Below are 13,739 nucleotides of genomic sequence, written 5' to 3' on the forward strand. Positions count from 1 at the left end.
TTAATTAGTTTTTTTTTTATGTGGAATATTTTGATATTTACAATTGGACTTATTAAAAAATGTATTGCTAGAATTAAGAAGAACAGATAGGTACATTTAATATACAAAATGGACGTTTGTCTTTCGAGTTTTAAACTGAGCGCTGATTATTAAGTAAGACTTAAGGTAGCCAAATGCTTGTCATCTAATTAGCGACGCGTATGAATGGATTAACGAGATTCCCGCTGTCCCCTTCTACTGTATAGCGAAACTAGTCTTGGTTCGGGCTTGTAGGGGCTTGGTAGAATAAGCAGCTTCGTTTTGAACTAGTACACTTAGGTGCTACGTTTAATAGCCATAGGTAGTACGGCTTACCATGATATTTTGTATGGTATGCTGCACTATGCACTTAATATATGCAGAATTAGAATTTTCCGTGCTAAGAGCCAGCTAAATCGTTAATCCCTTATAGGGCAAACATATTACTTACAGGTCCCTTATTCAAATAGACCTCTATTGGATAGAAGCAGGCGTTACTTTGCAGAAATCCATAATATGTTATGAAAATTAAGCTTAATTTGCTATACTCCGCGAACAGCAGCAGAATCTGTATGGTGTTATTTATAATTACTTCAATCCGTGTACACCAAACAGATCCTCGGCAATGTACCCTCTACGCACGTTTCGCTCCGAAATCGGAGCATCCTCAGGAGATGTCGACTTTACAATGAATAATTGTTAAGTTTAACATTACACCATACATATTCTGCTGCTGTTCGCAGAGTATAGCATTAAACTTAATTTTCATAAATAGACCTTTAGTTATTTACCGATTTTAATTCATGTAGATATTAAAATATAGTCGATGTTTAGTAAAATATCTACCTTCATAATTTTAATACTGAAAATAAAGAAGGAATACATAGGTATTTTATTAATTAATCAATATTCACATTATTACTATTTGGATGTAATTTTTGTAGACAATTTTAGTTATGGAAACGGAGAATATAATATTGACAAGATGGTACAAAATTTGGCTTTTAATAAGAATAATGTTGTGATTTGATGTTGTTACTAACGTGATAGTAGATTCCAGTGGTTCTTTATAAGTATGTGCTTAAAAATAAACATATTTTAGGTAGGTTTGCATCATAGTTGTTAAGTACCTTTGTATAAATATAAAACAAGTTTGACTTGTTTGCACAACTGAACAAATTAGTTTTAGTGTTAAAACTGTTGTTTGTTAACTCGCCATATGTCTCGTATTTATGAGTTATCTTGTTTTTGAGCTATTGTAAAAGTGGTTTGAATAGTTTGGCTTACTTACTTTCGCAGTACAGCTAGCCTAGCCTAGCCTGGTTAACACTTCGGCCACCCTTTCGGGCTGGACCGAGTTCTTACCGCGGCTCAACGAGTACAATTTAATATAAATTGTATTAACAGTGATGGAAACCACCGTTACGAAACCTGTATATGCGCCTGAGTCTTCACCAAAATATCTCAAAGGCGTGTGAATTCTACCAATCCGCACTTGGCCAGCATGGTGGGCTACGGCCAAAACCCTGCTCATTGTGAGAGAAGAGCCCTGTAGTGTGCCGATAATGGGTTGTAAAGAAATTAATACTGGCTACAAATGTTAATGGCCATTTATTAATGAAAAAAAAAAAGTTTCTAATAGATGAACGTAATTAAAGACATACAACATTTTAAAGCGTGTTTTTATGCTAAAAATCATAATCACATAGTTTTCAAACACTACAAAAAACCAACGTACCTACTGCTATGTAGAATCTGCTTTCCGAACCATTGGTAGAGTCACTAGAAACAGACTTACTTTATGTATCAAAAGTGCTAATAGGCATACCTACTTGAAATAAACGAATTTTGAATTTAAATTTTCTGAATAAATATCCTTCATATAAAGAGTGAATAGGCATTTTCTAGGCATGGGTGTGAATACTGACAAGCACTAATGTATTTAGGTATAGAAAGAAATAGAATCGAAGTGCATAATATAACATCTATTATTAGCTGATGCCCTCGACTTCGTCCGCGTTTATATCGGTATTTCACAAATCCCGCGGGAACCGTTAGTTTTCCCGAGTTTTGTTTCTGGGTACTAATGAGTACTTTGATCATATGGTACATAACTTTTATTTATCAACAATAGTTTCTCAGCGCACGCCAAATAACGAATTTCATAGTCAAAATTTTGCTATAAATAACAATATTTGATCTCCTATCATTAAAATCTCACAGTGCATCTGAACGCATAGTGTAGTTTTATATAGTTTTAAGTAAAGGTTGACACGATCAAAAGTTGGTTTTCACCAAACTTTTTTAATAATCTGGTAAATAAATACCTATCATATTGAAGTGAACAATAAATTATTACCTACAGAAGTAAAATAAAACTTATATTATGCGAAGACATCAATGTTCTTCTGCGCTGCCTTTTAGAATAGACCTGCAAAAAGATTTTGTTGGTAATACATAAAAATAAAAAAATAGTGGTTAGCCGTGGCGTGAAACTTCTTTAAAAACCCCTGTTTCTGACTCAGATTCTGAGATGATGGATTGAGAAGATAGCAGTTCCAAGAAAGTTTCAAGAAATTCAACTGTGTCATTATATATATCTATTTGCGCGAAATGCAGGAGACACCGATGGACGTTGGGGTTCCAAGGTGTTGGAACGACCCCGCACAGGTAAACGCAGCGTTGGTCGGCCCCCAACGAGGTAGACAGACGACATCAAACGAGTCTCTGGGAGCCGCTGGAAACAAGCGGCCCAGGACCGTGGATTTTGGAACTCTCCACAAAAGACCTATGTCCAGCAGTGGTCTTCAATCGCTTGAAGTGATGGTGATGATGATGATGATATGCGCCAAAAACTCAGAGTCAATTCAGCCCTAAATAGGCAAAGGTAGAAGGTAAAGGGAGCGTTAGTCATGACTTGGGTGGTTTATTCATTAATGTCTAGCTAAAGTAATGCTATATATTAATAGTCACTTACCGAAAGCTTTAAAAACGCTGCCAACAACATTTTGTCCTATGTTTTCCACAGAACCGACAATATCGGGTTTAGCACCTAAAAATTGGAAATGAAAAATTTTAGTGTCAATTCGAACCTTGGAAAATAAAACAGAAGATTTGACATGTTAAAACTGTCCCAACCAATCCCACAGTTTTAATAATTAGCTGAAAAGAAAGAAAATAACGGTTTAGATCTAGTGCGAAGTACTCAGGTAGGTACCACCACTAGAAGACATTTTGGTCGGGTTTTAAAGTATCGATTAAATGAGATAAATGCGTTTTAAGCTTTTTTTATAGTAATAATTGTCGAATTGTGGCTCTTGAGCTAAAGAGCTACAATTCGTAGGGCATATAAAAAACACGACCTACAAATTGCCTACAAGTATCCATGAACATGAGGCGTAGGTGTTAAACATGTGCCTGTAATTACACGGGCCATTCAGACCGGAAAAGTGCAAAGGCATGGTGGTGCTACTTCCACGGTCGAGCCACAAAGTCTAAAGAATATATCACTCATTTTTTTTTTTAACTTATTACATACCACCAGATGTATCTTTAGTTGCGGTCGGTGCCTTAGCTGGGCTATCTGAAGGTGGACCTAAAACAATTTTTATCGATTAAATTTAAGCAACATAATTTTGTGTAACTTCAAAAAACAAACAAGCTAGTAATATAGTCAATAAGCATGACAGACCAAGTCCACTTTATCTTACCTGTCTCAAGATGTCAAATAAATTTAAAAAAAAGAAACAGTAGATAATAATAGTTATTTTCTGGGTCCTCCAACTTAAAACCGCAGTGCTCAGCGCTTTTTGTTGGTAATAAAGTGTTTTTTAATTATTTTTGAATATTTCTTTTTCACATTTGAAGTAAGTATAGGGACTAAAAGTAATTTAAACTGTAAGACAGGTTATAAAAATAGAGTTATAATAATTAACCTGGATAAAGTTGTTTAACTTACTCAGAACTTTCAGTGCGCCTTTCACAATGCCTTGGCCGATTTCAATCGGCTTAGCTATAATTTCTGAAAAAAAAATTGTTAGAAATGTTCGGAAATGTTAAAACTTTTCTAGCAGGTATAGGTACTACTTATGTCATTATAAGTATCAGATGTTCGAAATTGAATAGTGCACTGATGTCTGTGGCTTATGATTTTAAATAGTTGAAATATTCGAAAATCGAATGCATGAGCCCATCTACAAACATAACTATTAGGTACATACAACAACCATTGATTTAATATGTTACTATCTCATTACAACAGTTTTATAAGTTTGTAATTCTATTTTTCAATTTAAGTATTGTGTTTATGATGTAGGTATGTCAAAAAAGTTCTGAAGTTCAAAATTCGAATTTTGCGATACAAGAGTAGAGAAACAATAATTATAATATACTAGCTGTTGCCCGCGACTTTGTCTGCGTTTTATTTTGTTTTTAAAGTATTCAGTATCGCTAAGCCTTAAATAAGTGTAGTAGTATATATAACATGCGACTGTCAATTAATTAATTGCAATAAAATAAAATTGCGACTATAATTAAAGATCTAAGCTATCCTATCTCTTAAGTTGGACCAGACATTTCACGGTGTGCTAATTTAATTTAAAATCGGTTAAGTAGTTTAGGAGTCCATCGCGGACAAACATCGTGACAGGAGATTTATATATATTAAGATATTTATTTACCTCCACTTGTTTTCATCAAATCGGATGTTACATCCATGCCAGGAAGTTTTCCCGCAGTAGTTGTGGCTAAAAAAATGTTCACATTATTATAAACGTTACCCAAAGTACCTAAGTAGGTACGTAAAATACAAAGTATTACTACTTAGGTATAGGATATAGAAAAGAATACAATTTAACCCTACGGTTCGTTACTTTACCTGAAGCTTTGTGTTTTTTTAATAACTAGGTATTTTTTTTTAAATAATTTGTAGTTGTAAACCTACCATAGTAGTTAAGAACTTCTTGGTATTGCATGTTTTTGCATAAGTATTATGGTATCATTCTTTCCCGCAGTATATTTTACAAATAAATTCGCATCGCGCGCCTTCGCGTGCTACTAACACACTCTAAAATAATTTTTATTTTATTTGTGTATTACTTTATTCTTTTAGAATTATTATTAATGATTATACAAAAAAATCATGTATCTATAAAGATTAGTAAGTTCCCAAAGTAAGCAAATCCAAAGACCTATTTACTTATTTAGATAATCTATATGCAACCAATATTAAAATAACTCAAAATGAACACAATTGAAAATTTGTGTCCTAGAAAGACCATGGTGACCTTATACATGTTCACACGCTTTGACATACACGTTTAAATGTGATCAGAAGGCAAATCGGGCTAACAATTTTTTTTTCAGGTAACATGCAAAAATGAAATACCTATACGAACTTTCAATTCAAAATTTGTGTTAAATTCAAAATTAATTTATTTCACGTATATAAACACTTTTCGCACGTCAAGTCTGTCTGTTCGTATTTACTCTACCACCGGTTCGGAAGGCAGATTCTGCCGAGAAGAAGCCGGCAAGATATTCTATTTTCTAGCATCAATAATTTACGTGTCATTAAGAAATTCATCATTTTTTTAGTAACCTCACTGTCATAAATGTGTTTGAACATAGTATATAAATAAATAAATAAATAATAATAAATATATATACTACGACCATAAACACATCGCCATCTAGTCCCAAAGTAAGCGTAGGTAGCTTGTGTTATGGGTACTACGATGACTGATGAATATTTTTATGAATAATATACATAAAATACTTATAATATACAGATAAACACCCAGACACTGAAAAACATTCATGTTCATCACACAAACATCGAAACCACGGCCTTTGACTCAGAAAGCAGGGTCGCTGCAAACTGCGCCAATGGGTCGTCAATAAACGTAAAGTATATTAACTTACGCATTGGTAGATTCAAAAATTAATGCCAGCAATGATAACCATTTCTCTACACCGAGTATTAGTGTAACAACCTCTTTTCAGATTACCTGGGTCCTGGAAATAATAATCGGATTCAGAATAGCAAAGTATGTAGGTATACTTACTAAATATGCCTATAATTTTGCTCATAAAACTCTGACAGGCTGCCATCAACAAAGGTATGAGACCTGCTGCTTTAGTTGCCACATCAGCCGGGTTTATTGGCATGATACCTGTTAAGAACACACGTATCCCATGAACAAATTAACAAGTGTAATTGGCGAGAGATTAAAATAAAACCTATTTAAAAGCTATATTGTTAAGTGAGGAAATCCAGAGACTAATAAATAACCTTTAATATTTACAAAGTACAAAGAAAGAAATATTAAATGAAATGAAAATAAGTACACTCTATTGTACACCTAGCAGAATCAAATTATAAACAAAAGAACAATAATTATAACACAATACAAGGTACAATGGGCGACCTTATAGCTAAAAAGCGATCTCTGCCAGGCAATCCATTCGTAACTATATATCTTATGTTCGGCTCAACCTAGCTAGGCTTCGCGGATGTGTGCGAAAGCGTTCCCGTGGCCCAGCCACCAGGCGACTGGTACGAACACTGGGGTTTTTGTCGGTAGGAGTCCGACATAATCACCGTGCTTCCCCGTGGCGCGGTGGTATCCGTGAAGATTTCCTCACGAGAAAAAAAAAGTGTAGTTAGCCAGACTAAGTTATATTAGAACATTCTGTGACAGCTAGTCCGGGAAAGTACTACTTATTGCTTATTTCTAGAATGCATTGCTGTGTTCCGGTCTGTAGGGCTAGCACAGGTAGGAAACAAAAATTATAGCCCCTGACAAGGGATACAATTAACGTGCCCACCTGCTAGAACACTGGAACATGGAATAGGAGAAGTTTACTATTACACATATATTATTTGGATATTATTTCCACTCGGAGTATCTCTACGCGATCGAATCAGAAATGTGGAGATTCGTAGAAGAACCAAAGTTACCGACATAGCTCAACGAGTCGCGAAGCTTAAGTGGCAATGGGCCGGGCACATAGTTCGGAGAAAGGATGGACGTTGATGGGTCCCAAGGTGCTGGAATGGCAGCCCCGTACTGGTAAGCGCAGCGTTGGTCGACCCCCAACAAGGTGGACAGACGACATTAAGCGCGTCGCAGGTAGCCGCTGGATTCAAGCGGCTCAGAACCGTGGAACTTGGAACTCCCTACAAAAGACCTATGTCCAGCAGTGGACGTCTATCGGTTGATGTGATGATGATGATGATGATGATTTCCACTTGTGCGCCAGTGCTCTGAGAGTTGATAAAGCTGTGGAAGAAGGTAAATTTGTATTCTTTCACTTTCTTTCCCCGGGGAGATAATTGTCTCCTGCCTATGCTAGCCGTGACTAGTGTACAAGTGCATAGGCTAGTGTGAAGTGCATAACGGCCGGTGTAATAATACGTGATATAAGATAAGATAGAGAGAGATATAGATAGATAAAGATAAGATAAAGGCACATGAGGTTTAACACCTACATCTCAATTCGAGTTCCTTGCCCTGTGAATTGTCCGTCAAAAATTACTATAAAAAACTACACCAATCTCAATGTTCGTTGATGTTGATGGCAATCATGTGTTATATAGCTTGGACCCTGACATAGGATTCTTATTATCCCAGAAAAGCATCTGGGTAACGTTTCTGGAGGATTATAAGTATGATATTTAATTTAATAGCTAACTACCTTTTAATAGCACCGTGCAGATTTGCCTGGTTTTCACGGATTATAGCAAATTAAGCTTAGTTTTTATTATATATCATAGAATTGCCCAAAGAAGGTAAGTCCAGGTCCCATCCAATCTTCCCTTCACATAAGACAACAGTTGGCGCTGCTTGAAAAAGGTTTATATCGAGTAGTGGATGAACATTGGCTGTTGATGATGATTGTGATACCACATGGGCTGCAGAAGCATTTATTTTGATGTATAGGTAAGTACTCACTCTTTGTTGTATTCAATCCTTTTGTTATAGCATCTGTGGCACCTGAAGCGACGGTGGCAGCTATTTTAGCGGGATCTAAACGTTTTTATTTGAATTAAAACAAAGAGTTTATTACACCTAAAATAAGACTTCAAACTTAAATCTAACAGCCGACCATACCCAGACAATTCATTTATAAAATTCAAATTAGTTTTAATAATGAATTTAGAAATGTAGGTGCAAAAAGAGTGCAATGCAAATTGACTGAAGGACTTTTCGTAAAAAGTATTTTTGTTGGCTAGGCCCTATATCAGTCTGGCTGTTTGTAAACAGTTGCAGGAATCTATATATATATAATGAAAATGGTGTTCCTTTGAGGCTCAATCACGCTTAAACCACTGATCGTATCGACATTAAACTACCACCATTCGATGCGAAATTTTTCCTAGATGGTTTATGGCTATTTATTTTTCGAATTCTAACGTTCCTTCATTTTTTTATTGCTGTTTTACTTTTATGAACATTTATCCCGCTAATAAAAACGTTTTCTCTTGATTCTTTTGTTTTCATGGATTTCAACGGAGTTTACTGAACGGATAATGTTCTTTTACATTCAGCTAAGAATCTACTCACGGTAGTGGAGAACGGCTGGACCAATTGGGCTTTTTTTTTATCTTCAGAATTGTCAGGAGAAAGTTTTGTATGTAAGAAATTTTTAAAAAAGCCCGATAAAAAGTTAAAAATTGCGATGATAATCGAAGAATTCCCACCTATATAGTCACTCACCACGAAATCTCGGGAACCATAAGACTTAGAAACGTGAAACTTGGTAGGAATATTACTTTTGCTATGTAGAGGTCAGCTATGAATAGATTTTAAGAAATTCATTCCCCAAAGGGGATTGCGGGGGCGTTAACAATGAACAATTCCCGTTTTTAAACTATAGCTTCTATAGATGAAGTCTATAGAAGCTATAGTTTAAAAACTTGGTAGGAATCTTCTGTAAGAGGTGTAGAAATAGGCTATGAACGAATTTTACGATAGCTCACCCCACAGGGGGTTGCGGGGGTGGGTATTAACAATTAATATTTTTAATTTTCCAGCTAAAGCTCCTACAAGCTCCAAATTTTGTAGGAATTTTCTAAAAGTGATGTAAAAATGATTTATGAACAAATTTTACGATATCCCACCCCAAAGAAGATTGCGGGGGCGTTAACAATGAAAATTTTCAATTTCCAAGCGATAGCTCCTATAGACTCCAAATTTAGTGAGAGTGTTCTATATGTAATATAAAAATGATTGAATGAATTGATGAATGAATTTCGAGCGGATTTTACAATGAATCACCTCCAATAAGGTTCGCGGGGGTGGGTGTTAACAATAAAAAATTTCAATTTCGAAATATAGCTTCTAAAAATTCTAAATATGGTGGGAATCTTTTATTATTCACATAAAGAACATCTCAAAATGGATTTCAATAAAGTCTACTTCCGACAGGAATTTTTTATTTCTAACCTGTAACTTCTACAGACTCCAAATTTGGTGGGGATCTTCGTGTATGTAGGGATATTCGTGTATTTCCTTACAACAATCGTCTTTTTGGCAGCGGAGAAAAAGTCATTGAGAGGTTTCAAAAACTTAACTTTACATGTAGCTATCCAATCAACGGACTAAGAATTTTACATTCATTTTACTTTTGCAGACTACATAACCGACGAATTATTTTATTGCGGGATCGCGGAAATGTAACAGATTAAAATGAATGCATTTTCCAAGCACATGAGATGTGGAAAAGAAATTTAGTTACTTATTCCAATAGAATTCATAAAAAACATGCACAATTAATTTTCTATAAAAAATTGATGTCACGGAGAAAATTTTAGTTAACAGAAAATTCGTCGCACTTGAACCTAGACAGATTTCAACTTCACATATGAGACTTGCAATGACTTTAACTTAAACTTTCAATGCTCATTTAAAATTTTTTTCTTCATGTCAATTATTATTAATTTTTGGAAGAAAGGCACGGAAATGTTATAATGATTGCACATTGAAAGTTACAATGAATATTAGTGAGAAAAATCACCTGGATGAAAGATACAGGCTAAATCGATGGAATTTGGAATTTGAGTAAGGCTAAACAATATCGATGCTTACAGTTCTATCCGCGGGGCCTATTTATGTTCATACAAAAATAAAAAAATAAAAAAATAATAAAAATATGAAAAAAATAAATAAAAATGAAACATAAAATGTAATTTATTTCCTTTTTCAATTCGCCCAGCGAAGCGGGCTGGAAACGGCTAGTAACATAATAATTATGTTCATTATTAATTGTTTTCATTATAAATTTAGCATTTTTTGGGTACGAGCTTTTAGCTATCTTAAATATATGTAAGAAGCAGAATAAGGTCTTACAATCTGGTACGTTAGAGGGCGTCCATAAATTAAGCGAGGTGTTTTTTAAAATTTTCTTTACCTCCCTCCCCCCTGGTGAAATGTCGATAGATTTTACTCAAAATCTCACGTGAGATTTTTCAAAATGTGGGTTTCCTACGTTAACGCGTCGGATTGTTATTTTAAAAAGACTAATGGACCAAAATAGTATAAACCCCCCCCTCTGCACAACGTAAGATTAGATGAGATTTGACTTGACCCTCTCCCCCCCTTAAACATCTCACGTATTTTATGAACGCCCCCTTGCCAGTACTTTTATAAACACCACCACACCATAAATGTTAACAGGTAAACACAGAACCTAGGTATCAGCTAATGTAACCTTAGTTCCAACTGAGTAGATACTTGTGTATTATTTTAACTTTCTAAATTGTTAAGTGTTTATTTTCAATATTAATAATAATGCTTTCCAGCGCTTAGTATCAATTGAGTACAGTTAAATAAATAGCATAATACATTTCTTAAGCTTAATTAGATTTAATAAATTCGCTAGGTACATACCCATATCGGCAGGCTGCGCATTCTATAAAAAATAATATTTAGTTTAATTGATATAGATTATTTTTTAAATAATATGTTTAAAAACTTACAGATAGTCCACCTATTATGGAAATCACAACGAGTAGCACACAAATTAATTTATTCATTTTTAATTAAATTTGAACCCGATCTGTATACTGACGATGTTAGACTAAGAAATACTGAGAATGTATTCAAATTATTTATTAATTCTTTAATAAATTAAAAGCTGTCTTATTTGTTTATTCATTACACCGGCTGTACAAATATACGCACACGATTCGAACAATGGAATTTTATTGAAATATTGTTAAATTACCACCTTTTTTCGGAGGTTTATACGTAGGTATAACTACCTATTATATTTGTTATTGACTAAAATAGAATAAATATTCGAGGTCTTAGAGTTTAACGGTGTTAAGATTTCCCTTGATTTCGTCTGCCGGTCTGTCCATCGTTCTGAACCCTTCTGAATTAAGGAATGAAGTGCCATACAATTTACAAATGTTATGCCCTTGTCCCAAAGTCAAGTCGTATGCAATCTACCCTTACCTACATTACATTCTAACAGTAGTAAGCGGTCATAGGGCCGCTTATGATCGCTTGCCATAGGGCCCCAAGTCTGTTAATGCAAAGTGGTCGATAAATGACAAAAACTAGAGCCCAGAATGTATTATTGTATTATGTTGTTTGGACACGAGTGGCGTACATTTGAGGCGTGGTTTTAGAATTATTTCCCTGCGGTTTCACCCACATAAACTATCGGACTAGAGGCTGTAGGCTATTGATAATCTATTATATTGTTCACTTTCGCTCGCAGTTTCGTTTGCAGTATTAATGTATGTTATAAAGGTAGTCATTAAATTAATTTTCATTTCATGACTTTTTGTTTTACATAAGGCGCCTTTTTCCATTTAATGTGACGTCATCAGTACGGCTAGCATGGGCAGGAGACAATTATATCCCCGGGGAAAGGATACAAATTTATCTTCTCCCACAGCTTTATCAACTCTCAGAGCACTAGCGCACAAGTAGCAATAAAATCCAAATAATATGTCTGTTGTAATAAACTGGGGTAAAATTCTCCTATTCTATGCTCCCGTGCTTTAGCTGGTGGACACGCTAATATATCCCCTGTCATGGAATATAATCAGGGGAATAATTTTTGTCTCCTGCCTGTGCTAACCCTGCTGGGGCGTGCCGGGTATTAAACTCGGCCTCGCCTAAAGGGAAACCGAAGCGTTAACCACTAGGCTATCACGGAAATCCGAAGCCGAAACCGAAGCCAGACTAGACCAAAGACAATTTTGAAATTATGAATTACCAAATTATCCCGCCGGGATCGAACCCGGGACCTCCAACTTAAAACCATAGCGTTCAACGCTGCGCCGGAGTTCGTCAAAAATGATGGAAAAATACATGGAGAGAGTGCCTGAGAGATCTCCATCATGTTCTAACAGGCATGTTAACTCTACGGCTTAAACCCTTCGCACTATGGAAAGAGACCCTTGCCCATAGTAGGTCGATAATAGATTGATAATGGTCTAATACCCGTTTTACCTAAACCTAGGAAACGCCTAAATGTCTATAGAAAAAAAGCGGTTCATCAACTCATAACTGAACTCTAGCTGATAACTATTGTTGAAAAGTTATTATTATTATTATAACTCTTTATTTGTATACCACATTAAGAACTATACAAGAAAAAAATAAACTTAAAAATTAGGATACAAAAGGCGGCCTTATCGCTTAGTAGCGTTCTCTGCCAGGCAACCTTAGAATTAGGAAAAAAAAGGAGGAGAAGTAACTGCAGGTGGTACAAAATATAAAATAAATACATACGAATATCTAAATACTAATACATAAACTAATATACACAAATCAAATATATATATAACACTAGCTGTTGCCCGCGACTTCGTCTGCGTTAGACTTTGTTTTTAAAGTATTCAGTATTGCTAAGCCTTAAATGAGTATAGAAGTATATAACATGTATATATAACATGTGACTGTCAATTAATTATAGACAAACAATTTGCAATAAAATAAAATTGCGACTATAATTAAAGATCTAAGCTATCCTATCTCTTAAGTTGGAGCAGACTGCTCACGGTGTGCCAATTTAATTTAAAATCGGTTAAGTAGTTTAGGAGTCCATCGCGGACAAACATCGTGACAGGAGATTTATATATATTAAGATATGCTAATCTATGCCTAGGAATTTCCTTAGATTAAGTGTAAATAATAATAATAATAATAATTAGATTTATTGCATAAATACACGTAGATAATCAGATGTTACAAATTTAGCTTTTGTTGTTGAAACAGTGTATTACTATTAATTTGGTGTGCAACTTACGATCATATTATATGAAATAAAAACATAAAGGGAAAACATTACAAAAGAAATTACAACTACAATTTGGACGAAAAATTATATAAATTATAGTATCGATAGTAAATATCATCTAATGAAATGGAAATAAGCCGTTAAGTCAAAATACAAGTATATTCTAATGAAATTAACAAAGTCATTCTTGAATTAACAAAGTCATTCTTGACTACTTACTAAGCTATTGCATTGTTCGTCGTAAGTGAAAACGGGCATTCATTTCATATTGCAATAATTAGATTGCAGCGGTAATATAAGTTTATTTAGCTTTGGCTGGTCTTCCCAACGACATCCAAACTATGTATATTGTCAGCGGCCCGCGTGGTGGGGCCTTGATCTCCCCTGAGCGCTTTAACCAATAAGCTTCGGCTATCCTATGCCGAAATGAGTATATGCTTTTTTATGTCTTATACCGACTG

General features: G+C 34.8%; 1 protein-coding gene across 2 annotated transcripts; it reads right to left on the minus strand.

Moving 5' to 3' along the window:
• Positions 1-1,610: 1,610 nt before the first annotated feature.
• On the minus strand, positions 1,611-6,155 carry LOC120623793. 2 transcript variants are annotated; one of them, XR_005658733.1, is made up of 7 exons: positions 6,084-6,155; positions 4,698-4,763; positions 3,977-4,039; positions 3,557-3,613; positions 2,996-3,070; positions 2,378-2,449; positions 1,611-1,800 (listed from the first exon to the last, which is right to left on the minus strand). XR_005658733.1 is itself a non-coding variant. In XM_039890035.1 (6 exons), exons 1-6 carry the CDS (start codon positions 6,127-6,129, stop codon positions 2,439-2,441), a joined length of 318 nt encoding a protein of 105 aa, XP_039745969.1. In that variant the 5' UTR covers positions 6,130-6,155; the 3' UTR covers positions 1,611-2,438. The 2 variants fall into 2 exon arrangements, 1 of the variants encoding a protein (XP_039745969.1); XM_039890035.1 differs by having other exon boundaries at positions 1,611-2,449.
• Between the last annotated feature and the right edge of the window lie 7,584 nt (positions 6,156-13,739).

The sequence above is a fragment of the Pararge aegeria genome, chromosome 5, assembly GCF_905163445.1.
Source record: "Pararge aegeria chromosome 5, ilParAegt1.1, whole genome shotgun sequence".
NCBI classification, from domain to species: domain Eukaryota; kingdom Metazoa; phylum Arthropoda; class Insecta; order Lepidoptera; family Nymphalidae; genus Pararge; species Pararge aegeria.

Excerpts from the sequence above, each read along its gene's own strand:
- LOC120623793 (XM_039890035.1), bottom strand. The coding sequence starts at position 6,129 with ATGGCAGCCTGTCAGAGTTTTATGAGCAAAATTATAGGCATATTTA. Across the intron at positions 4,764-6,083 it reads CAAAATTATAGGCATATTTA|CCACAACTACTGCGGGAAAA; the intron begins GTAAGTATACCT and ends ACATTTTTTTAG. Across the intron at positions 3,071-3,556 it reads AACTAAAGATACATCTGGTG|GTGCTAAACCCGATATTGTC; the intron begins GTATGTAATAAG and ends TCCAATTTTTAG.